Source organism: Aplidium turbinatum, chromosome 2 (assembly GCF_918807975.1).
Source record: "Aplidium turbinatum chromosome 2, kaAplTurb1.1, whole genome shotgun sequence".
In the NCBI taxonomy this organism is placed as follows: Eukaryota; Metazoa; Chordata; class Ascidiacea; order Aplousobranchia; family Polyclinidae; genus Aplidium; species Aplidium turbinatum.
In genome coordinates, this window is record NC_137473.1 from 4,556,713 (window position 1) to 4,583,824 (window position 27,112).

The 27,112-nt window shown below is 38.5% G+C and overlaps 2 protein-coding genes across 2 annotated transcripts in view; one reads left to right on the top strand and one right to left on the bottom strand.

Annotated features, from left to right (window-relative positions):
* Window positions 1-12,446, top strand: part of LOC145765223 (uncharacterized) — a 37,057-nt gene extending 24,611 nt beyond the window's left edge. Inside the window, exons 12-26 of the mRNA XM_082577005.1 lie at window positions 1,845-1,922; window positions 2,554-2,684; window positions 3,529-3,616; window positions 4,021-4,161; window positions 4,946-5,010; window positions 5,431-5,609; window positions 6,242-6,326; window positions 6,686-6,805; window positions 7,411-7,498; window positions 8,171-8,336; window positions 8,730-8,814; window positions 9,303-9,429; window positions 9,953-10,081; window positions 10,726-10,788; window positions 11,950-12,446. Of these exons, the coding sequence (XP_082433131.1) occupies window positions 1,845-1,922; window positions 2,554-2,684; window positions 3,529-3,616; window positions 4,021-4,161; window positions 4,946-5,010; window positions 5,431-5,609; window positions 6,242-6,326; window positions 6,686-6,805; window positions 7,411-7,498; window positions 8,171-8,336; window positions 8,730-8,814; window positions 9,303-9,429; window positions 9,953-10,081; window positions 10,726-10,788; window positions 11,950-12,045 (1,641 nt within the window). The 3' untranslated portion in view covers window positions 12,046-12,446. The remainder of the gene's footprint in view (window positions 1-1,844; window positions 1,923-2,553; window positions 2,685-3,528; window positions 3,617-4,020; window positions 4,162-4,945; window positions 5,011-5,430; window positions 5,610-6,241; window positions 6,327-6,685; window positions 6,806-7,410; window positions 7,499-8,170; window positions 8,337-8,729; window positions 8,815-9,302; window positions 9,430-9,952; window positions 10,082-10,725; window positions 10,789-11,949) is intronic.
* A 14,312-nt stretch (window positions 12,447-26,758) lies between these two features.
* LOC145787267 (DNA-directed RNA polymerase III subunit RPC7-like) overlaps window positions 26,759-27,112 on the bottom strand; it is a 43,814-nt gene continuing 43,460 nt past the window's right edge. Inside the window, exon 7 of the transcript XR_014291379.1 lies at window positions 26,759-26,838. The gene's annotated coding sequence lies outside the window, so the exon portion shown is untranslated. The remainder of the gene's footprint in view (window positions 26,839-27,112) is intronic.

Consider the following 27,112-nt stretch of genomic DNA (forward strand, 5'->3'; position numbering starts at 1 on the left):
CAATTCCCAAAGCAACCAAACTATAAAAATGTGCGTTAAGTAAACTCATAAAAAACGAAAATTTTAAGTAAAAACAGTATTTGTTAATAAAAGTTGGTTAGAAATGAAATTCAACGCTGCTATCATTTTCTTTTTCGATTTGGAAATAAATCTAGATCAATTCCACAGGAAAACTGGCAACTCTGAAGCTGAGTATCCTACAACTTTAAATTTTGCTGTCTTGTCAAATTAACATAAACATTATTCAATTTCAATTCAATAGAAATTAGTTTTAATGCAGATTGCCAAAGCAATTCGTAATTTTACCCTTTTAACTGGGGTGGGTTACAAAACTTCTTTTCGCTCATTCATATACGTTAGAGCGCATGAACGTGTGTGTGTGTATGCACGCTTCCTTTCCCAAACGTTTACCAGCAACAAAATATAAATGAAATGTTGACATAGTCGTTCAATGTCTGGCGACGTTAAATCGATGTAAAAATTCATTTGATTAAGTTCTGAGTTATGTGCACTGACAACAAAGGCTCAATAGAGTAGGCTACTGCAGAAAGTGGGATTGTTCCTAACTTGAGCATTTTGAATTTAGACACATCTTACTTTGTAGCCTATCGTTGCTGATTGTTGCGAAACCTAAAATTATTTATTTATCTATCGTTTTTGTTTTCAAAACAAAGAAAAAAGAGTGGGGCAATTCTCTTAACACTTATCGAATGAAATAGAGAAATGAACAGGATCGAGCATAAAAGCCTATACAGCCAGTTTATATACTGCAATTTCAGAAGAAAATCCCTACTGGTTAACCTTAAAAAAAACAAAGCTATTCTTCACATTATCTCATCTAATGATCTAACAAGGCCAATAAACACACAAGATTAATAGCAATATGTTTATGTTGCAGCACCGGTTCTCGTCCACTGAAGACTCGTCAGTAGGCCTACAACTTTAATATTCTTTTGTCCGAATGACTTTACTAAGCCTTTCAATTCTTTATGTTAACGCGTTAGAAATTCAGCACAGTGAACAACAATCCCTGTAAGATTATCCGGGGCGTAAGCACCGTTGAAAATTCGTCTTTTTGAAAAATATACAGTAGTTTCATGACTGGGATGACAACTTTGTTTGTGACATCACAATGCTACGTTTGATAGAACCGCCATAACGAAGTGAGAGCACTGCCGCTGACAGTGAAATTTGTTTGAACGTAGCAGTTGGGCGTTGCAGCTGTGTATCATCACTAGTTTTTTATTCTCGTTGAGCACACCGTTAGTATTTTGGACTTATCCGGATTTAGGTTCTTAGATAATAGCTTCTGGAGCTTCAAGTAGAATGGCCGTGTCAACACTATTGTTTGTAGAGCAGGCTATTCACTTGTCATAGGATAACAAGCTCCCATAGTAGAAGAGGAAATGTTTATACAAGATCTGCCATAATCCGTACTGCCCCTCATATTCACTTAATACACTTAGTCTGCACCCAGGCCCGGATTTAGGGGGGGCAGTTGCCCCGGGCCCCCCGACTTTTGAAGGGCCCCCCTATGTGGAAAAAAATGTGATTTTGTGTTATTTTTTTTCCGTTTGGCCTTTAAAGTTTCTGCAAAATGCTGTGCAGTACTGGACTGATGCTACTGTAGACGTAGAGACGGTTTTTCGCGCCGTAGGCGCAAAAAAATTTGTTGCACGGGGGCCCCCCAATCTAAAAGTGCCCCGGGCCCCCCATCAGCTAAATCCGGCCCTGTCTGCACCAACAACTTTACTTGGCCTCAAACCTTCAAAGGTCGCCATTCCAAACAAAAACTTTTACATTAAAGTAAGGCTTGTCGTCACTATTATTTTATATTTTTAAAGATAATGGAAAAGCTTTCACAAGTGTACGAGGAATCTCAATCAAACGAAGCGAGAATAAGAGAGACTCATAAGAAACAGGTGAGACGACTGAGGCGTGGCCAATACCGCAGACAGACATTTTTTAATGGTTTTGAATTCGTAACGTTCTTAACTTGTTCTTAATGTGGGTTTGTAAGAATTTGGCAAATCAGCAATGGAATGGATTCGGGTAATAATGTACTCAGGCCCGGATTTAGGGGGGGCGGAGTGTGCAGGTGCCCCGGGCCCCCCGACTTTTGAAGGATTCCCCTACGTAGAAAAAATGTGATTTTGTGTTATTTTTTCTTTCTTTCAGCCTTTGAAGTTTCTGAAAAATGCTGTGCAGTACTGGATTAATGCTACTGTAGACGTAGAGGTGGGTTTTCGCGCCGTAGGCGCGAAAATGTTTTTTGCACGGGAGTCGGGGCCCCCCGATTTAAAAGTACCCCGGGCCCCCCATCCGCTAAATCCGGCCCTGAATGTACTCAGCTGCGCCTCAACACGGCTGCATTGACAGTGTGTGCTTTGTAAAGCGCTGAGGAGCAACGCATTCTGCGATGGATACAGCGCTAACCTATATAAAAACAAACATTATTATTATTACAACAACTAAAAATTAGTCTGCTGAAAATAAATCTATTTATATTATAGCCTCGAAGCAGACTTATTAACCGAACTTTTTGTGCTCCAGGTCTTGGAGCTGATGGAGAGCCACAAACGAGAGTTGGAATGCCAGTGTCGCCGTTATGAGGACGAACTACAAAAGCGAGACACAAATTTAAGAAAAGCAATCACGGAACATGAAAAATCCGCGACTGAAAAGTAACTTAGCAATTCAACAGTGTTTCTAATATTTTTTGTTAAAAAAAATTGCATGGAATCAATGCTCAACCGATATCCAACCTATTACGCAGAGGTGAGCGGTTACGCTCTTGACTTTTGTAGCCAAGGTAGCGGAACGGCGACACATTTGTATTAGTTGTACTTTCGGTACTTTCCAATTTAATGCGCTACTTTTAAACTAGCGGATGCCCACCTCTGCTAGAACTAATTAGTGTTGTTCTTTTATTGTCTGTGTATAAATAGATTGTATGACGTATGTGTATGATTATGTATTAGTATGATTGATTGTATAACTGCATTGCTAGATAAACGCCGCGCACAGCAGTGAGTTTTTCGACTTAGAAATTTCTAATGCACACCATCCTTTTCACACAGCTTCCACAATACCACACATAATATACATCATACTTGTTTAGAAATTTTAAACACACTGTAAACGAATAAAAGGTGTAGGTTGAAAATTAACACGAATTTTAAACTGGAGAATAAATAATTAGGTTAAGTGGGTTTAAGTTTTAAGCCGATCCCAGCAGGATTGGCGATGACTAAAATTGCTACTGCTGATATAATTATACTGTATATCAATTGAATCGCTTTCATCGCAAAGAAACTAACTCATAGGCAACTTCTACCACTGCTTCTCGTAAGCCTGTCCTACAAATCATATCCTTAATTCCACGTGCAATAAATTTGTAATTTACATAAATGTTGAACCACCGAAGACGTCAGATTCAGAACTGTGTAATTTAATAATAAAGTGCTGCTTGTTGTATGTCAGAAATATCGGTAATCGTGGCCTTGTAATTCCAAAGTTTATGTTCAGATTGAAGTTGAAATCGGAAGACATGCGCCAGCAGATGATGAACAAGATGCAGAATCTGCTACAAACTCATTACAATGAGACGCTGCAGGTTAGTTGGTAGTTCAAGTGTTCATGACATTTACGCCTCCACTGGTTGCTTGGCGCAGAACATCTTGAATCGTTGTCGTGGTTATCAACTGAACTTTGCATATCGGAACATTACTTTCACTCACTTGACTTGACTCCGTTGTTCATCATGACAGTATTTTGATTTTTTTATTCTCAATTATTCGTTTTATCTATCACAATATATTCCTGCAGGACTTTCGAGACAACTTTTGCTTTGGTTTTGTGGCTGATGACAGGAAGTTGAAAGGTTGTTGCTCTATAGAGTCGAGTAATCAAAAATGATTAGCAGTGTAGAAATTGTTGCTTTCCACAAAGTCGGTTGTGCTATGTCAAGTTATGTGTGATTGGTTGATGACAGTTGTGATTTTTTTATTCGATGTTTAGGTTGTTGGTAATACTGCTGGGGTCACGCCTCCACGTGCGCAAGTCAAAACCAATCAACCGAGGCTCGGTCTTTCCCACGATACGTCACTGGTGACGTCAACCACGCACAACTTTCGCACTGTCGGTGGCCAGCAAGAAACGGTAAAAATTAATTACCCATGACTTGTTTATTGATTTGTATTGTTGTGTTGGTACGCTTGAGGCGAACATTCTGAGCGCAGCGCCACAGGCCGCAGCCGAAAACTTCATCACCTTCCTGATTCCATCTCAATACTCAGTGTTAAGCAAGAGATTCAGTGCCATTTTTTCGAAGTCTATGGTATGACCCGACAAGGTATTGAACCCGCGCCTACCGACTCAGAGGCGGACACTCTTACCACTGAACCACGGAGTTGGTGTTTCACCACAACACTAGATATGTTTTTCTGCTTGAAATGAAAAACAAAGTAGATTGACTGATTGGAAATTTTGACATCGTCGAGAAACTGTATTTCAAAACTCCGTATATTTTCAACGTTGTATTTCATGCTGGTTACATCTTCGCCAACTCTACCAAGAAATATGGATTCAAGGTAACAATGTACTCGGCTGTACTCATACTGTCTGCTGTGTAAAGCACTCACAGCAACGCATATCTGCGGTAGATACAGCACTTTATTAAAACACACATTGTTATTATGGAAAGCCACAGAATGACGGCTTTCTCGTCTACCAGTTAGGTGTCTACATGCAAAGTACAATCTACAAATCGCAAACGCAAGAGTTTCTAGTCAAAAGTTTTGTCGTTTAGAATCTAAACGACGTTTAGATCAATATTTGGTTGTCTCTAATTTAATGATAAATTTATAATCTTCTAATTCAGCCTCTTTATATCCCGTGTCATATTGGTAGCTTGTTTGTAGTCATCTTTCTACGCTATGTGCAGGATTTCCGTCGCAGCCTGGCAGAGCATCCTCAATCTCATTTTAATTCTGTTCTTCCACAAACCAAGTAAGTTATTCAACATCTTGATCATTACGAGAGAACTTGAAACGTTTTAAACCAAAGATGAATGAATTGAATCGAAATTGTGCAAGGTCTTTCACTCTCCTCTCCGAGAAAGCCTTGTTGGAAGCTTATTCCTGGCAATTTCGCATATTTGTTTCAGAGGTGTTACCCATCGACACAGGTCCATTGACTGAGAATGACAAAATAAAGTTTGTTATTAAAGTGCTGTTGTTTGTGAATTATGTCACCCACTTAGTACTGGTGAATAGAGAGCTGTTCTTGAGGTGCATTGCTCAAGTGGAAATCCCAGAGTTGTATTTCTTCGTTCACTGAGGGGTATTGTTCGCTCATTTAGCTCTGTTGCTGACAAGTTTTCAAAATTATTTCATTTCCAAAGTTTTATTTAATCCTATCTTTCTCCAGGCCAATCATCCTGCAGCAAACTCTTCCTCTTGGCAATCAGCATCCGCCCGCCTTCTCCCTCTCTACATCTGGACCCCTTGTGTCTTCTTTTCAACCTGTCACTTCTGGACTCCCAACGCAAGGTCCTCCTCTTTCGTCCTTGGAAGAGCAGGAAAGTTACCACCAAGACCAACTTCCTGGTAAACAAGAGCTCATTGTGACGGCATACATGCCAAAACAGATTTGAAGCACAGTGAAGTAAACTGACAACTTTAGCGGAATGAATTTTATTTCCATGAACACCACATTCACTCGTCATAGCACATTAGGGATCTGTGTTCCGAAAGCTCGTGACAAACCGCTACGCCTACAGCGAACCCGCAGCATCAAGTTAAACAGGTCGTTTGTATCAATACTTGCAAAATCACGTTTTTGTCGGACAAAATAGACCTTACAATAAAATAATTGCACATCATGATCACGATATCTGATCATCATATTGCGTTATGGAGCTGCATAAAAAGCATATTTGCCGTCGTGTAGAAGGTAAATTTAGTTAGAATATATGTCTTATGTCATATGGTATTTGAACAGCCCTATAGTATCTATCACTTTTAACTATCAAGCGTGATGCATTAACGGCCTTTTCCAAATTCTTCTGTATCATCTACAAAAGTATATACTATGACGTTACCTCATCATCTTCTACAAAAGTAGATACTATGACGTCACCTCATCATCTTTTACAAAAGAATACTATGACGTCACCTTATGAACGATCAAAAATCAACTGCAGTTACTGGTTATAAATATTTAAATTTATTTGTTGCAGTTCCTGTCAATTCCGTTGTTGAGCATCTTGAAATTGAAGAGGAGGCCTTGCCGAATCTATCTCTCCTGAGCAGTATTAGTCACAGGTGAATGCATCTTCCAACGCTGTATTTGCACCCCGCATTTTAATCGTGTCCTCTTGATAGCCGCCCATGTTTTAAACTCAACTTTAACCCAAAAACATGCTTGTCTCCTAATATCTCCAGTCACTTTTGATGACCTAACGGAAGTAAAGATATTACACTAAAAGCTATAGTGAGCCCTGGAACGACTGAGGTACCTGTTTTAAATATTTTGTTGGGCGTACAGTGGTAGAGCATTTTTAATGCAAACACTTTTTTGTTTTGCGTTGTATTGACGTTCTAATAACGTTAAAATAATGATTAAAATAACAGATAGCATTGAAACAGTTCTTATCCCACTTATCCTCTATCGATTAATTCAGTACTGCGACCACCATGCCGCATGAATTCCTTTCTACCCGGGCTACAGTTGAGACATCACAAAGAGTGAACTCTCATCTTCATCCGAGTGTGGCGTCCACTCTTGCTGGCCAACACGTTACGTAAGGAAAGCGTGCGATTGTTGATGTTATTTCAACGTTGCTAAATGTTTAAGCAATGTAAATCATTAAAGTTTAAAAAGTTGAAAGTGCAATTGTTAAAGTTGAAGCGTGCGATTGCAGTGTATTTGTAACTAACTTGCGAATATTGATCGCTCAGTTGATGTTATTTCAATGCTAAATGTTTAAGGGATGTAAATCTAAATGTTTAAGGGATGTAAGTCCTGCAGGTTTAACCTTAAAAAGTTGAACGAACAGCCACGATGGCAAATCTTTTTACTTTCGTTTACCGCTTTCTGAATTTAAAGATAAATTACTTATCACCGGTTATTTTTAGATTAGAGTTGAGATATTTGCCACATATTTTATTTATCCTGCTTCAGTAAATTTACTTCCGATTGACAATCTTAGATCTACGCAATTTTATATGGGTGAAAAGTATTTTGTTCCAATTAGTGACGCACCGAAAAGAAATGGTCGTGGAGTCACGGGTTCGATACCCACGTTCGTCAAACTTCTTTTTATTTTACAATGATGCGGTTACAAACGCAACTGAACCACGTCACGGCCTTTATTTAACTTTTACCATTTCCTCCGTAAACCTACAGAACTTCTGGAGTTTCAACTCATGGCGGTCCAACAAGACAAGATGAAGAAGCAATACGGAAAATCCAGCTTCAACATTATGTTCAAATGGTAAGTTGTTGTTGTTTTGAGTGTTTTTTGCCCTTTTATCTTGACCACTATGGATTAGTTAACGGCAAATAAAAAAGCAATATTATAACATTGAGACGGTTGAGGTATTACATGACATTCTTAACATGTGAAGGACCAGATGTCACGTTATATAAACATCAACAATAAGGCGGATCGTGTACTTCAAAAGCCCTTTACTTGAAATGCAATAACACCAGCACGTCTACTTTTCAGTACACCAGGTGTACCACTTTGTTATTGAAAGGATTCCTAAGGCAGAAAACGTAATTTGCATAAAATATCCGAGATTTGGTAGCTTGATCGGTTACCAGGACTAACGTTTATCAAATTCATACATAACATACATACAAGTCGGCTGCATAGTCGAGTGGTGAGAACACTGGAACGGCAATCGAAAGGGCGCCGGTTCGACACCGCTCAAGAGCATGCGGCTGTGTCTGTGGCAGGACACTGAAAGGCATGCCTGAAGGTGGACACGAAGATTGGCTTCCTTGCCTTCCCGCCCACTTAATCTAAATCTTCAACCACCGGGTGTAAGCCTGGATACGACAAACAAACATACATAACAGAAAAGACGTAAAAAAAACAAATACTTACAAGAGAGCTCAGACTGTTTTTACGTATTTGGTCCAAATATTTTTGTGTTTTCAGCTTCTACAGCGCTCCCCTGGCGCCCCTGTGGACACAGCGACCACCGCGGGTGTCACCTCGAGCAAAGATGACGATAAAGAAAACGCTGGTCTGTCCACTGCTTATCCAGTGACGTCATATCCGGTTTCGAATATCTTGATGCACGTCACAAACCAACATAATGAAGGTGCGGAGATCTGTGGTGCGGTGTAACCTGCATATTCTTCCACTGTTGTACTCTAACCGTTAGAATACGTTGAATCGGTTACATAATTTCCATTAAAACGAGTTTTGAAATTATGAACAGTAAATTGCGCTAAAGTTGGCTTCAGGTCAAGTTTGTTTCCTTTTGAAATCATCACACAATTAACCCCACGATTTGGCTTTGTCCATTCAAGACCCGATTTGGCAAAGTTAACGATTGATCAAAATCTTTATAAATTGCAAAATTAGCCATGAAGAGCCGAAATGTTTGTTTGAATACAAGATGAAAATGCGGCGGATCATTTCTGTCGTCACAATGAGCGCTCCATGGATGTCATTGGTGTGTCTTCACTAAGCATTTCATTTTTATCATCAGCTTCGCCAGATCTCGTCCCAGTGAAGCAAGAGGTCCCTGGTTCGGTTCCTGAACTGATCAAGCCTCAAACTGTGCCGATCAGCAGGTGGGAGTTGTGAAATTACTTTACTGAAGCCTGTAATGTATTGTCGTGTCAGTTAGGTCATATGGCAGCCTTGTTTGTGCTGAATACACTCGGTTTCCAGCCAAGCGAAAAGGTTGGTCATCGACTGCATAGTGCATAGCCGAGTGGTGGGAGACCTGGTAAGATGTTCGAAAGGGCGCCGGCTCAACACTGCTGCTCAACATCATGCGGTTGTGTCTTTGAGTGCCAAAGGCATCCCTGAAAATGAATACAAAATTTTTTTTTGCCTTTACGTCCACAGTATAAGTATTCAACCATCAGCCATGAGCCTGGATACGGTCATCAGTTGGTTTCTTAAAGCTGTGTTTTTCTAATATTCATCAGCTTCCAGAGCCCGCCTGGGTTTGAACACCAAGAACAGCACAAGCCGTCTATAGTTCGCTTCTAACCAAACTGTAGCCTGTGAAAAACAAACAACAAATTTTATCACAAAAATGTTAATATTTCAGGGTGGCGGTATCGTCCCAGTCTGTGTTTGGTGATCCGAAGCGCAGTGTCAGATTTGCTGACACCCCATCGGCACCCCCACACCCCTCCATCTCCCAGAGCACCCCTGCGTTCCTAAATCAAGCCCAGGTAAAGTTTGCTACTTCCTTGCAGGGGTCAGTGTGAAGTTGTTAACGTTTTCAAAGTGCATTCTAGAATGAGAACAATTATTACGTCACAAATCGTCTTTTTCTAAGCTTCAGTTAATTCCCTCTTGTCTCCACGCGAATATTAAACAGGTGAATTAACGAGTCAATGACTCAGCGTGAGAATGTTCGGAGATTTTGCAGTTTCATTATTTAACCTTACACCCTGGATATCACCGTATGTCGTATATACAGTATACTTTGTACATTTTTTCGTATAAGTTATAGATCGCCTTTTACAGTTTCTTCCTTGTGAAGTACTCTCAAAGAAGACTTTGTTTTGCAAATATTGGCTATTGTCTCGTTTCATGTCGTCACCTTTCAGCATATGGTAATAATAATAACAGCATTTCCATAGCGCCACATCCACAGTGCAAACTATGCTCTTAGGAGCTTTATATGACGATACGAACAAACTATGCTCTTAGAATGTTTTCAAGCGATTTTTGAACATTCCATTTTTGTAGATGAGTGAAATATCCCAAATGCTTGGACTTTACTCCACATCAGATACACCCAGTGGAGAGACGAAGCTGGCTGCTGAACAACTTCTCAGCTATCTGAGACTGAACAACACCTCGTCGGCTTTGTCCAAGGTGCGTGTATGGCTTTCAGTGATAATGTAGTCTTGTTAATTTTGGTTTGTCGGCTACATTGCTGAGTGGTCAGAGCTTTCACTCGATAGGATGCCGGTTCGATACCACTCAAGAGCATGCGGCTGTGTATTTGGCAAGACACTTAAAAGGATGCCTCGAGGTGAACACGAAGATTGGCTTCCTCGCTTCATCTTCAACCACCGGGTGTCAGCCTGGATGCGATAAAAAACACCAACTTTGGTTTGACGTTCGAAAGGTCGCCGGCTCGATACTTGCCGCTAACATCGAACCGTGAACCGTGTCCGAGACATTTAGGGTTGTGCTGGAGAGATTGGCTTCATTGCTTCCTTAACTACTTAATCAAACCTCTTCACTGCTGGCACAAATAACCTTTCGAAGGTTCAAGAAGAAGGTGCTGCTAAAAGTGACGCACAATTGTTTCCACCACAATCAGCAAATGTTCAAATGTTGCCTGACCTAACGTCTTCAGACATTGAAGTGATGTAAAAATGACTAATTTACTGGTTCGGATTGACTAATTTAGGTTGAAGATCTTCGTCGTAAAGCAACTAAGTCTAATTTTATGACGACTGATGAATTCGTTCATCAGTAAAACGTTTTGTCATATCGACTTTTACTTGCAGAGTTCCGTACAGCCTTCTGTGACGTCAAGCCCTGTGAAGAAAAACTCAAAACGGATAGAACAGGTCAGTTTATTTTGATGCGTAATCATCAAAACAAAAATAATACTTGCCCTCACATAATTCATTAACAAGCAATTGGTTGAGAATAGGATTCACTCAGAAAGCAGGCTAAGCAGCACATGTCAAGCACTGCTCTCCATTCAGTGGCACTTAGTGATAAGAATAATTCACAGACAGCAACAAGAAGAAACTTGACTCTGTTGATGTCGTTGGTCGGGCCTGCGTCAGTGGTTCAAAGCCTCTACAAGTATGCGAAACTGCCAGGATGAAGCTCTAAAGAAGCTTTTTCAGTCTGAAAGATTCCCACAATCAATCAAACAGAGTATCCAATAGATTGAGTTTCGCTTTCAGCAGCATGATCGTTGCTTACTTCGCAGTGTAGAGATTAACGACCTATTTTAGCCTGATACTATCATGCGGTGGGATGGCGCAACGGATAAGGCGTTGGCTTTCCAATTATGCACACCTGGTTCGACTCCCGCCTTTAGCTGGTTGTTGAAAACACCGCTCACCTCTACCCAGGGTGTAATAAATTGGGTGGGCGTAGTTGCTGAAGTAAAGGCGGCCGAGAGAAAGGAACTGGCCACCCTACTCTCCTTAGTGCCGAAGGCTTAGTACAATGAGAACCTTATCTTCTCATACCCGACACTTGAATCAAGTATGGGACCCCCCTTTACCTTTTTTACTACCATGACTATTGACTAGGGAACTGTGTTCCGAAAGATAGTGCAATTCGCTATTACCACAGCGAACCAGCAGCATCAGGCTAAAACAGATCGTTAATATCCACATTGTGAAGCAAACAGATTCTGACAACCAAAACCTGTTTTGAGTTTGTGCTCATGCTTCAGAGTTGTAGCAATAGGAACAGGATCCGGCTCTTACTTTTTTCAACAAATCCTGATCGGGGATAAAGATAAATCAATCTCATAACTCGACATCACTTCATGGAACAGACAGAAATTGAATATTGGTAGTCGTTGTTGTAGTGTATCACTTTACCACCCTGGCCTGTTGCCGTTTTCTTAACTATACTAAGATAGGGATGAAGCTGTATCTTAATTCCGCTCTGACTTTAGTGCAAAAGATCAGTCTCTTTTCTTTGACTCACGGAATCCCAAACCTCTTGTTGGTCATTCACAACAAAATTTTATCGATTTCCAGCATCCACAAGACGGCTCTCTATTGCATCCTAGCGGAAAGCCGATGAAACTAAAGACCGGGATTTCGCCAGCCAAGCCCGTCCCCGCGTGGCGATGAAGTTCAGCTGCAAAAGCGTGGCATGTCCTCTATTGCATTCTTATGCGTACCCCAAACTTAGTCGTAGCGCTGTATTATGTATGTAGTCGATACAATGATCTTTTTTGTCGGTTACTGCTTACTGCTGTTGCCAAATTACATTCGTTACACTTCGAAGGCTACTTGTTTGCAAGATTTTAGCAAATCAGAAATGCTATTTTTCCTGAAAAAAAATCTTGTGCGTAAAACATAGTTGGGTCGAACATTGTCCCTTCAAGTGAAGCTGGAAAAGTGGCGTTTGGTATCACGTGATGTTTTCAACCCTGTAGTGACCTGATTGACTGAAAACTTTGCACAGTTTTGATGTGTTCTATTGCTGCTAAAAGTATGTGCCGTTGTGTTGAGAGTTAACAAATATACCGTAGCACCATACAATAGTGTGACTTATTTGCAAGCATCTGAACGTTGAAATATAAAATTATGTTATAGGTAGGCACTGGGCATCGGCACGTAATAGCAAAAAGCTAGATTTTTACAACGGACATAGGATGACTACTTTCAATGGGTCAGATCCCTCCCGATGGCCTCTAATTTGAACCCGTATCCCCTTCCAAATTACGGAATGAAAGAAACTTTTTCTCCCCCTTTATGGCTGTAACCTACCCTAAGGGACTGCTTAGTTCGCCTAAAAATAAAGTATAGGCTTCCTATAGTGTCGGACAACCGAGCAATGGTACCACAAAATAGTTGTGTAAGCTTCAAAAAGTGATATTCATAAAAGTGTCTGTGGCTAATTCACAAAATTGGGAACAGTGACAAAATTACACACTTTCCTAAAAATTGGAACATTATTTTGATGGAAACGTTTTTTTGACGCAATGTAGCGTACAATCACGTTAACTCACTGCAATCAATCACTACAAACAAACAATCTTACATTTAACTTTCCCGGTAGAAAGAGTTCGTTCCTCGTGGTCAGTCGGTTTTTGAGCTCATACAGATACAAAATGCCGGCTGAACCACAATCTAAGAAAAATCTGAGCGCTAGGTGGCGATAAGCTACTTGATAAGTTAAAGGGATACTAGTTGGTTGAACTAGCAGGCCAATGTATTATTTAAACGCATACTAAAGGAAAAACCTGACTTGGCGATTTTCCACGTTCTTTGTGTTTAACATGCTACCATAAAACGATTTTCAATAAAATTTTGCCCCATTGCGGTCTGATCACCATTGTGCGCGTGCTTTTGTCAGAGCTTTCAAAATGAGATTGGGTCTGAGCAACGAAGCGTGCGACTGTACAGTCTACGTAACAAAAGACTAGCAATCAACCGATCACGCAATAATTGTTACTGCGGGCGATTTGGCTGTAGGCTATGTATGTATGTACATCAAAACAGCGCATTCCAACATCAAAACAGCGGACAGTTTGCTCAAAACATCAGATGTGGTGACGTGGCTTTTGTTATTGCTGGTTTTTATTACGTATTCTCGAGCAGTGTTTTCACGTTTTGGTCATTTTGAAAATAAATGAAACACTGGACTTTGGGCCTTGCCGGCGCCATTGAAAACAATTTTTTTTGGGTAATTGTTTTTGAAATGTATTCTTGAATGTTCAGTTTACTCATTTTAATGCTTAATTCCGGTTTGAAATTTTCATTTAGTATGCCTTTAAGTCACGAGTTCAGAGAGAAACCGATATTTTTATACAACCCACATCACAAAAATCCAGGGACATTGTGGGGTAGGCCTAATATAGAAGAAGAAGAAGGCCCGTTGAGAGGATAATTTGGGCCCGGTACTAATGAGATCCTCTTACCCAACATCAAAATACTTCGCAGGAAAATGCACTATAAGGGAAGAATACAACGTGGTTTTTCAAGCTTCCAGACCCCTTGGAAAGGTTGCCATCCCGGGCCGGGGACCAAAAGTGCCCCTTGGACTCCCCTGGCCACGCTACTGGAAGGAAGGGTGCAGGCTAAACTACGAACCACCAATGCAAAGAAGTTTAAGAAAAACAATACAAAAACAAACAAAAAAGAAACCTGATGCATATGGTCTCACACTGATTCAGCAATTAAATGCTCCAGGTTCTCTTTTTTTTAGTATTTTCATATTGTTTTTCTTACGCTTCTTTGCGTTGATTGCTCGTAGATTAGCCTGCACCCTTTATCTATATTACCTCAAATGACGTTTGATTTTTGCTGAATCAACATTGTTGTTACGTCACTGAGTTCAACTGGTTTCTTTGCGATGTTTGGTTCATCTCCTTCCTCACCGAGAACTTGCACATCCGGGATACAGCTGCCTTGATCACGTATAGGCTGCTTGCATTTGTTGCATCATATAGCTTCAACAGTTAAGCAATTAGCCTAGCCTACATTTTATATACTGTAGCCTACTGCTTATTCTGAGTTCAAATGAAGAATACTGATAGCCTGTGACCGAAAAGACAAAGAAGCGGATAGTAGGATTTTTGTAAACTTACGTAACAGATAGCAACAATGTAGAAATTTCGCCGTTAGCTTACATTAGGTTTCTTTGGTGATAAATTAAGAAATACAAAGGCAATTTTTTTCCTTCTTAAGCATCATATTTCCGCGTTGGCGTTTTCCTGGCAAGCTATCGAGCTACCGCGATATGTCAAATAATAATTTTCGGTGGTTCACCTTCCGGGCTTTGACGGAGTGGGGTTTATGGACAAAACTTTTTTTGCTGGTGATTGTTCTATGCCCAGAGAAGCACCTAAATCAAAAAACAAAACAAAGGCGAAGATCCGATAAAGCTGACAGCATAGGCTGACAATAGAATATTTCGGAAAGGGAGACAGAGAAATCAGTGCTTTAACAATCGACTATGAGAGATAAGTCAATGAACTATAGGCCAGAGTAGCTAAGCTTTTAAAGTAACAACTAAAAGATATTTTCATTCTTTATTGTAGCCTAAAGCTTTTAGAATTTTTCTTTAGGTTTTTAATGCAAGTCCAAGCGGTAAAAAGACGTAGGCTGCAATCTTCCATTTCAGTAAAAAAACATTCTGTAAGGCCGCCCATGTGAACACGCAGGATCAGGATTTTTTTACTAACAGTAATATTTAAACTAAATAATGATGTGCATTCTTTGTAAATACAAAATACACATTGAAAAATATATTACTTATGTAAAACAAGCAAAAAGTAGGCTATAGCATACCCAGGGGCGTAGTCAGCACAAATTTTGGGGGAACGAAAAGAAGTATTTTTGCACATGTGAGTGAGCCTGGGCAACGAGTCACCGAAGGCGAAGCACTTAGAGGGGTTATGGAGGACCTCCCCAAGAAATTAATAAACAACCTAAATCATAATAAAATGTCTTTGAAGTTCTCTAGTAGTAAACTGATGGAGGAGATCTGAGCTGCTGATATGCTATAGCCTATTATCAATAATAAAACTTTGTCAAATGATGCTGTAACAGAATGTGAAATCCTAATGTTTATTTAATATATTAACCTAAATATTTTGGAATTTTTCATTGGCTATGAAATAATTGAAATGGTTTAGGATGCACACAACTAAGGATGTAGCCTACGCACGAGATATTTGTTGTCCTGTTTTCTAGCCTGCAAAAAGTAGATCTCTTCAAAACGAATTTCTCTAATCGAATTGAAATAAAACGACATCAGCTTTTGTGAAAAGTGGATTGAAATAAAATGTTTTCCAAAAAAATTACTGTGAAGGAAAATCAAACGAAGACGAAGAAATTTAGAAAAAAAATGAATTTTTTTAAATATTCTAATGCAATTCACATTTTGAACACTCAAACAATTGAAGTATAAAGATGCATGCCGTACTTTGTATATCACAAAGTCTTCTGAGTGCGGTGGCGTCTCAGCTCAATTCTGTGATTTTTGTTTCTGACTATCATGGCGAAGACACAGTCAACAAAGAAGTCTAGAAAAGGGTAAACGCGACAAAACGCGAAGTTGACGTAGGCCACTTGAAAAGAAAATAACTTATTTTTAAAAGAATTGGCTTTTTAAAGTTTTGAATTTAAAAGTTTTTTAAAACTTTAAAAAATTTGCTTTTTAAAAAATTTGGTTGCAACACAATCAGAAAAAAATTAAGGTAACAGCATATCGACATTTGGTCACCGCCCACCAATACAACAACTTCCTCATGGATTGGCTACATAAAAACTGCATGGACTTATAACAAAATAGCGAGATACGAAACAAAAAGTATGACAATACGAATTAATGCAATATGAAAAACATGGTCATCTTGCGGAGATCCAATTTCATCTAGGTAGTGAAGCGGTTATGTCCTGCAGATATCAAGCGTGGTGTTATTAACCTCTTTGTTCTGTTTTTGTTAGAGCTTCAGTAGGAGTCTGAGTTGTACCATTAGAACACAAAGCCGATTGAAATTACCAGATTTAACAAATTTAAATAAACGTGAATATGTTAAATCTGGCAACATCACTCGGCTTTCTGTTTTTGTTTCCAATGCACAATGAAACCAAAAGTACTATTAATTTCGAAGAAAAATTTAACACAATTTTTTTTATAGAAAACTATTTCGTGACGTCACAAAATAAAGAAATCTGAATCAAAACAAATTTCTAAATATTTTTGTTTGGAACGTTATAGCAGAAACCATGATATAGTTTATATACTGATTGTCTACTCTGCACTATTTATACATAATTTGTATCTAGAAAGTTTTAAAAAGTAGTTAAATTTAACTTTACAAGAAGTTTGTAGGCTACAAGTTTTTTTCATAGCACTTTCGCGTACGTGAATACTTAAAATAGATTAAATATAGCCAGGAAGTTGAGGGCACAGAAGCTTCTCGAAGAAGGTTTGTTTCCTTGAAGAAACCAACTTTTCCAATGTTAAGTAGTTGTAACATGGATTGCTGTGCTATCTTTAGTAGTGTTGACAAGGAATCCAGTCCAGAGGATATACTTTTGGACTTGAGCCTGGGTTGATTTTCGGGGGTAACCACTCTAAGAGACTGGGGAACTTAAAAAAACACCTTGTATTCGTTGAATACGGTGCGTTTTTCTTAAAAGTGAATTTGGGTCCCGAGAATCTCATTGGTACCGAGCCCAAACTATCCTCTCAATGGCCCTGGATATTTCTGCATCGACGCAGAAAAAATATGGTATCCGAGTTAGCTTAGTTGGCTACCAAGAATTGCGCAAGCAAAGTTGCAGAGGAAACAAAGACTGCGATAATCGAATTTGTTTGTATTAAAACGATGCGTTTGGGCTGGTCGATAAATAACCGGTTGATAAATAAACTTCGGCAAGATCAACCGATGATAGCTTTTGGCGAGTGTAGCTTAATTGCACTTCACTATACTCAACGTCACACACCAGATTCAAACCATCGTTCGAGAATTTAGCCCTACATTTAGGCGCAAATTCAACTGCTTTTTGGAATACTAAATAGACCTCAGCAGAAATATTTCTCAATGAAGGAAATTGACGAAGGTAAGCTGGATGTTGCAATAGTAACTTCATAATTGGAAATCGTAAACCAAACTACTGTCTTCATTACAATAAGACTATGCATGGCAAAATCGTAATTTCCGTAGGGTGGCAGTTGACTAGTAGACCATATGGTCGTCTCATTGTCTCCCTGTCGGTACGGGAACTTGTGTAACTTTTGTACTGTGTATATTGCATATTTCAAACACGTACCTATGTTCCTGTTACTGACAAATAAAACATTAATTGATTGATTGATTGATTGATTGATCTTAGCCTTGATGGCTGCCATAGCACAAATATATCAACAGTCATCGTTTGCTAACGTTAAAACTTACTGGTCGGTTATTTGAACAAATCAGCTTCTAATTTCATTTCAATTACTTTTGAGCCGCAGCTGTGTGTATAGGCTACTGCTGTAGCCTATGCCTTTTATTTTTGTATGTTTTGTTTTTTGTGTGATTTGAATATGGACATTCTTGTCTGATAAAAATAAATAATATTAATAGCTTACTTTGTATGAGAATATACAGTACACGTCAAGTCCTAATCTCAAAGCATATGTCATTTGAACTTGGGTTTTCAGACGAATTGTTTGTGAGAACATTTTCGTCCACATCATCTACAGTTTTAGAGCCATTATAAACAAACAACATGCTAAAAGAAAAAAAACTAAACCTCATCTTTACACAACATGTTAAGCCACTGAGGTGTGCACTCTTGAAACATGGCAAGCTTTTGTGTGCCTCCCAAAAAGGAGAAAGCTTCTGTGTACACCCCTGAAACGTGACGAGTTCTTGTATGTAAGCCTACCTTTGATGATTGAAAGGCCTTTGTGTGTACCGTACTCTTCTGGAATGGAAGACTTTTGTGTGCACATCTAGAATAAAAGATTTTTGTAAGAACCCCTTGAAGAGTGGCAGAATATGGGTGTTTGTCAAAGTTGGCCCCGAATTGACACGATTGAGGAGAAACTGATGACATAAATGCAAAACGATGGTTTTTCAAATTTTTATTGATAATGATACGGTACCTTTATTAGTGGCTGACTGTTTCTTTTTTACAAATAATTTGTAGCCTACAATTGAATATGATTAAACCTTATCACAATGAAGATATTCAAATGATTCCGGTTACGATGAATAACTTTCTATTAGTACAGTAGCCTATTTCAGGGGTGTGCAACGTGCGGCCCGCGGGCCAAATGTGGCCCGCGAAGAAAAACTATGTGGCCCGCGAAAATGTGCCAATTTTGAATTGTGTGCTGCCCGCAAAACATGTTTATACGGTAATTTAGTTTAGTCTGGTACGTTTGAACAATTCATTGTGAAGTGGAATATTGTAGATTTCTCACCGTCTTTTAACCATTTTAGAAGTCTCCCACCGGCCACCGCCAATCCATTGTATTTAATTTTCTATTCTGATGTCTCTGGATTTATTAATATTCAATTGAACACTGAGAATATGTCCTTATAATGTTTGTAATGTATTATATTGAGTTTAAAGTTAACCGTTGTTATTGCGTTCATAAACGTAGTTGCACTGATGAGAATTTAATATTCGAAAACGCGTTCTGCAACACTGTTTTTTGCACTCTGTAATGCCAGATGCAGATTTATCTGTAGCTTTCCATCACGCATTGAAGCGGTGATCTGATCATGAAATTTTCTACGGTTCGAGAAAAAGTTTTCTCTGCCTATAAAACGTTGAATGGTAGTTTAATCAATTATTTCTAAAAATGTATGGTCACATAAAAGGCATTATGAACAAAGTACGACTTTGGAAAGCTCACATACAGACAGGACATCTTTTCCACTTTCCAACTTTGAGAGACTATGGAATGCATCCGGAGAAGAAAACTAAATTTGAAAAATTGTTGTATGAATTTTTGGCTCGTTTCAAGGACTTCAAATCTCATGAACATTTGTTTGACATATTCTCTTCGCCATTCAACACGGACATTGACAAAGCACCCGCTGATATCCCACTTGAACTGATTGATCTTCAAGAGAAAAAGGATTTGAAAGCAAAGCATTTAAAAATGAATCTTGGCGATTTTTACCGAAAACATTTCAACTAAGATGACTTTCCACATTTCAAAAATCCATGGCTTCAAAAATGGCACTTTTTGGCTCAACGTATTTGTGCGAACATTTTTTTCTAAAACGGGCGTCATAAAATCTCCCTATTGATCGGTTCTGACAGACCAACACTTGGAAAATGGACTTCGAATTGCGATCACTTCCATTAAAGTAAATTTGGAAAAAGCCGTCAGGAAAAGAAGCCAGCTGCAAACTTCTCACTGAGCTCGTTTAAAGACAGTGTGACAATAAATTTGAATAGCAGTTTTCTTCAGAAATTTATGCGTCCTAACTTATTATTTCTGGAAGGAGATAACCCCTAATATAAGAATAACATGAATAACAAGAAAAACTACTCTTTTGTGCCTGCAACTACTAGAAATCATATGTTAAATAAACGTGCGGCCCGCGGTTTCACCCAATTATTTATATCTGGCCCTCCTGTAACAAAGGTTGCACACCCCTGGCCTATTTGATTCTCTAGTAGTATAATTGACTCTCTATTGGTATAATATCGACTACTTCCAACCATATTTTTATAGGCTACAACGTTTTCACAGCATCAAGGTTTAGGGTACAACTTTCAGTCCAGGAATTCAGACCAAAATTTTGCACCATGTTTTAATCTCGAAAGGTCCGACCAAGCTAACAACTCTGATAAATAAAACTTAAACAGTGTTGGAAGTTGGTGAAATCACAAAAGGTCCGCCTATGAAGTGGAAAAAATTGACGTGTTAGCTTTATTGTAAGCGCACATAGGCCTATAGAAAAATATTTTTAATAAAATTTTAATCCCAATTGCTGTTCATGGCAAGACGAGGATATAAAATTGTTTGCCAAGCAAATATAGGCCTGCTGTTAAGTTTAAATTACCACACACAGTACACCGTACCGCAGGACAGTATGGTGTTTAGCAATTATTAACTAACTGATCAATTTGAAAAATCTGCTAGGTGAGGGAACAACACAATGAGGATGAGATAGCCTACTACTGCTTGGGATGCAAAAAGCTTATAACAATTCTTCTGACACGAGGTTTCTCAACTGAGGATATAATTACACCCAGGGGTAAATTTAATGAAAATAATAGACTACATAATACTGCATGCCCAAAATGGAGTTTGAAAAACACTGGTTGGAATAAACTTATCTTTATATCGACACTCTGGGGTAAAGAAAAGAAAACAGGTTAAGTCTTAATGTTTTACAAAAAGTATTAACCAATTTTTAAAGAGGCGATCATTATTCGTTTCAAAACTCCTAGTTATGCAGCCCCTGAAAACTTTAGTTGTGGTAAACAGGTCATAACTGTCGCACACGTTGTTAACGGACAATGCGGCTGTAATATTTGATAGTGACGCAGTCTTGTTCAAACAAAGCGTACAGTTGACAACACAATGGCGACTAACAATCTTCAATGTCCACACAATAGCGAAGTTGGTACCAAGCTGCAGAAACATGTTACAGAGCAGAGGTTATTGCTTTAACGATCTTGGAAAATAATGAGATTAAATAAGGGCATTTGTGATCAAGGCAGATGAAAGACTTTTAAAAGAACCAGCCTTTCCTGAATTTTTAAACTATTGTTTAACGCAAATAATTTTAGCAGGGCACATTGTACGTGTAGCTTACTCAGCGTGTTCAAGCTATTCTTTTTAACTGTTTTTAATTATTATCTCATGTTATTAATTCACTTCGTTGTTTAAGTGGTATTCAAATACAGCCTAAACAAGGAACTGATATTAGAGGAAATTGCAATCAAAAATAGAAGAAATAGCAGAAACTTGAAACCTTGAGCAGAAACCATTTTCAAAGCATACAGACAATGAAGCAGTGAAACAGAATTTCCGCTTCTTTCATCTTAGAGTAGGCCTATTTCCTTCTTCATAATAGTTCAATCCAGCACTTCGACTCATTGTCCGTTTTTATTTGGGAAATTTCACAAAGATTTAAAAAATATCGAAAAGCACATTAGATTTATTTTTCAGTAAGATATCGAGTGAAATGTATAACCATCGAATAACACTTTACTTATTTTTTTTAACGCATCAGTTCAATGAATAGTTCGATACAGTTCAGTTTAGGCATACAGTCAGACTGCCAAGTAATATTTTGAAGTGAAGATGCAAAGTTTAAGAGTTTGTTTACAAACAAGCAGAAAAACATTAAAATATAGAAATCTCTGAACAGTTTTTGAGGTTATTACACAACTAAGCTCGAAAGTCAAAAATGAGATGGAGAGACGAGATTGACAAAGAATGTGAAACAACAAACTGGTACATAAAGGCACAGGATCGATTGGATTGACAAGAAAATGGGAAGGTCTTATGATGATGATGAAACTCGGAAGAAAGCGAAAGATGAATGCAATGAAAGCTCTTAGCGCCCTATATGTCCAAACATACCAATAGACAAACAACGAGTTTTAAAACTTTGTGTTAAGAGCAGTTGTTAGTAATCCCATTAGCAAGTACTGTAGGTGTTGCGAGAAAGGTGTGCTAGTAAAAGTGTTGCGACCGTGTCAAATGAATTGAGGTGTTGCGGTCGTACCAAATTTTAAACGGCTTGTCTTGTTTCGGTATCAAGCACGTTGTTAGTTCGCGTTTTGTCGCTTCTACCTTTTTGTAGACCTTTGCTATGCTTGGCATATTATACTGTTTTCGTTGTGAGGATCAGAAATAAAAACAAACTGAACTGTGCTAATCATTGATATTTCTGAAGTAAACATTGACAAAAACTAATCAATTAGACGTCTTTATTCTCAGCGACATTGAAAGTTTATTTGAAAACCCGATAGCTGAGATATTATAAATGTTGTTTGAAGCAGCAGATGAAGATGCAATCGTATTTTCATCAAAAGTATGGTCAATGGTTATTTTTGGCTCATTTTTGTGTACGAACCTTTCGTTGTGCAAACTTCCAACTAAAACAATCGTTGGAAATAAAACCAGGGATATCTAGAGAAGGGGATATGAAGGCTCGCAGCGATTGCCTTATTCTCGTGACACTACCAGGGCGGTAGTTTGTGGTGCTTTAAACATGTGGTTCTTTTTAAATTTGTAGAAAGTTTTGTAGTGCAGCTGGTACAATGAGCTACAGAAGACAGTTAGCAAATGTTACGTAGAGCATATTTAAAGAATACTTGTTTACAAAGACAGCTAAAAAGTTACCAGTAAGCTGTTTTTTTAACAAAGCCTTTGCAGTAGGCTAGATGTAAAGCAAGTATGATGGGTAGTTGAATTAACAAGCAACCATGAGCATGCTGTGAATATCCAGGCATGATGCTAATAGCGCAATGCAAGTTATCATAACAAAATTTATTAAACTACTATCCGTGTCAATTGTCATTTTACGATAAACACAGATTATTTACGATAAACAAAAGCCCTTCTATTGTCAGACGTAATAAAAGCCTTCGTATCCCCTTCTTTAGATATCCCTGAATAAAACATTATTGATTTAAGATTACATCTGGTTGGCCTAGCTAACATGTTTTTAACTCCCATTGTTGGAGAAGCGTCAATCAGAGGTAGAATTACATTCTCCCCTTTTCATTTCAAATGTAAACGATACTCAGCAGAAAGGACAGCAGAACTTTTACATCATTTTAACATAGCCATACGTTTTCGTACGTGAGTGCATCATGTGATTGGATTGAGCAATTTCAACTGAAAAGCTTATGTCTCAGCAAAGTTACAAACGAAAGCTTTGTTATCGAAAGGAAAAAGTCTGTGACCAAAGCTTCAGAAATCAAATAACTGACCACGAAGAACTGAAAGGTTAGGCTTAAAAATGCAATCATCTGTAAAAATCCTCGCAGGAAGTGAAGCTAAACGCCTATGAAGCCAAAGCTACATGCTTCAATACTTTTGAATTATTTCAGTAAACCTTGAAATAGTTAAGACCGTCATTCCCCGCCTGGGTTGCCAACAAGCAGCATCACGAGTAAATAACAGTGGGAAGATATGAAAGGTAGCCTATTTCCTGTAGTCTGGTAAAGTGTGGGGTGACACTGGCCCAGACGAATTGTAGCAACCGAGTATTTTTGGCATGAAAATAAATCTCGCTTTCAGTTTTGCTTACGTGTATTTAACTGAATGTAGCACTATTTTCGCTTTCGTTCAACGTTCGGTTTTTTAACTTTACTTAATTTAAGTTGATTTAAGTAGCTTCCACCTAAAGCTTCCATTCCAGTTGCTGTAGATATTTTCGTCGCATAATATAGCCTATACTAGTACCAGGAACGTAGTTAGGGGAGGGCAAGGAGGATGCTTCTTGAATAGTAGCTACGTATTGGCACTTGCAGATTCTCTGGGAAAAAAACTTTTCATTTTCAGAAAAAAACAGAGCCAACATGCATTTAATCTAATAGCAAAAAAATGCCATTTTTACATCGTTTTGTGTGTTTGACATGACGTATAAGTGACAGGAAATACTTGCGCAACATATTTCATGCAACTATTTTCTTGCACAGTAATGGCAGCTTAGGTCAGTGTAGCTTATCGAGCTGTTTAAATTTTACTTGATACAATGCTTTTGAAAGTTAGCCTATGCTGTGTCGAGGTTGTTTCTTATTTTATGTCTAAATTGTCACAGCAACAAAAAAACGTGTTGTTTATACTAACGTTGACTGTAACACATAGTAAGAGAAGAAGGAAATAAGATGGCAAAACGCAAGACGAGATCGAGATTTCGAGCAGGGTTTGTCCACGTCCAAGCATCAAAATTTAATAAATAGCCATTTGCGCGGCCTGTATTTTGTCCCACTATGCAACCGTGCATACATTGAAAAAAAAGCATTTTAAAGTAACCGAACTAAATATTGAAAAAATTAAACTATAATTTGACGTTTCTATAAAATGATACATTGTCACAGTAAATTGGTAACCCCATGCTTCAGGATTCTGCAGTTAACGAGCCGTAGCGAAAAGTGAGTAGGCTATTACAATAATAACTACAAAAAGAGGGCACATCTATTTTCCTTCAAATGCTGAGTGTAGTTGTAGATATTCAACGATTTCTGTATTTTCTACATAAAGCAAATGCATTAAAGAAAAGATATATCAACATCAACGCTAGGCGAAAATGTTCAGTTCTGTGATGTAGAAAATCAAATTCTTCAGAAGGCGTAGCCTATGACTAAACTGCCCAGTGCCCAGTGAGTGCCCACTGGCAAATGAAATATAGAAATCAGGCGACTTTTACTTTAAAATATACATGTGTAGCAAAAATGCAGCTAACAGCTAACGAGCCTCTTTCAACTTTTTGTTTTTTTACTGCAGTTACAAACTTTTAGTCACGTTAAAATCAAAGCATGGTTCACTGCTGCTGTTGCAGTAAAAATAGCTACAGCGATAACTGACTCACATCCTGTTGATTCGTTACGGCATCAAGTCATTGTCGACTTGGAGGAAAAAGTTTGAAATGAAGAGTTTCTACTTTAATGACTAACGTCACAATCGAAGACATCAATGGATCGCGTAGCACTCTGCTACGTAAAAAGTATAAGTCGAGAAGGAAGAAAAAGAAAATGCTGCATTTCGTGTTGAAGGGGATTCGTTATTATGAGATGAAAAAAGATGCAAGACAGGTTGTGTGGATTAAGAGCAGCGGACGTGCCTAGTGTCAAGAAAGCCAGAACACAAACTATTCATGTTTGACGAAGACAACAAAACGGAGACTCGAACTCCTTTTGCCTTCCATTCTTCTTGATATAGGTCGCCTACTGGGTTGTAAATGTCTGATTCATTTTTATTGCATCTGCCTCAATGCACATTGCGATAATTTTACAGCTGAGTAAAGTTACCTTAGATTTTGATGTTCTATAAAATTGCGTGCTTAAACGAAAACAAGAGAATTTCTAAAATATCTCCAGAAAAACGTTAGGTCCAATAAAACCAAATAAACTTTATGCTTTGACAAACATTAGCCTGCAGCATTGCACAGCTAAACTGCTTTGCGAAGCAAGTTCCGAAATTCTGGCCAACGAGTCACCGCCATCAATCGATTTACTTTTGTGACGCACACACTGCTAAACAAATGTAGCGATTTGTTACTTTTTGTTGCAAATTGTAATTTTAGACCACAAAAATAGAGTTTTGCAGTATATCGCTTGAAGTTGGTTTTTCAATTTTACGCATGCTCCGCTATGAAAGCATATTCTAGGCTAACACTTTGGCACTTGGTTATATAGCCTAAGGTAACAGGTAGGAAGAAAGTCACAAAGTGCACTGTAGAATCATGCTGTTAATTTTAGCTCTTAAAAGAAAGAAAAGTGAAATAACAAAAAAAGTTTTAAAAAAAAAATTGAAGTTTTGTTATTAGGCCTATGCTACAGGCTACATATCAGCTCTGTTGTTGTAAACTTTACAGAAGCTTGTTTAAACTGCACATGTAAATATTGAAAATAAACTGCTGCAGTGTAGATACAAACCAATGTGGATTGAAGACACAACTTCAGTTGTTTTTGCCAAACATCAACGAACAAAATTATGTCTCTACGTCCAAGCAAAAGCATGAGCGAATATATCAATCGAAAAAAGAAGATAGTTTGTCTCATGCTCGACATAACAGGATTAGACGAGAAGCTTCCTTGTTACTTGAATAACGAAGGTCGTTGGATGGTGCCCATCACAATGCTACATCAGGTAAGATTAGTGTTCAGGCGGTGTAGCTATAGAGTTGAAATTGTAGTTATTACGTGGAATGTTCGCCCCAGTGGCTCAGTGGTTGCGCGCCCGGATCAAGATCACGCAGCGCAAGTTCGACTCTCGGGGTGTGCGCTTGAGCAACGCATTTCAGGAATGCTCTCCATTCAGTGGTAGGCTACTTAGTGAATGGAATAATTCCCCGGTAACAACACTTCAACAATCGAAAAACTTTACTTTGCCAATTTCGGTAACCGGCCCTGCTGTCAAGAGCCTCTACAAGTATGCGAAACTACCAGGAATAACCTTCAAAGCTTTGTCAGTTCGAGGATAAAGATTCAAAACCAACCATGTAGACAATAAGCTCGAAAATATATTTTTTTGAAATAAATACTAATTCTAGCACAGAAGACCGTATTGGTTGCTGCTGAAGTGCACGGTCCTGCCGTTGTGAGATGATGCATGCAAAGTTCAACGTAACTTTATGCTGTTGCTAATGTTTTTCAAGATATTTCATCGTGGCAAGTTGCTTGTGTCTTTTTTTGAAATCGAAGACAAAGTTTGTCACAACCTTCAAAGATCGATTCGGAAAACTCTGCATTTTTTTCAACAAACATCTAAAAATGGAGAAAAGGTTATCAAACATGCAAAAATTTAACTCAAAGAACTAAGAGCTAAAATTGCAAATGCATCGTGAGATCCACTTCGAACTCCTGATGATTACTTTGGATCGGTGGGACAGTTTCAGTTCAGGCTGCAATCTTATTGTGTGCACAACATGCTGTTTTTCTCACATCTATGAAAGTTATCATTTTCAAAATAGGCTTGGTAGGAAAGTTACAGCTTGCTGTGGGCCAACTCAACGTGGTTACTTCAAAATCCGATGATTAT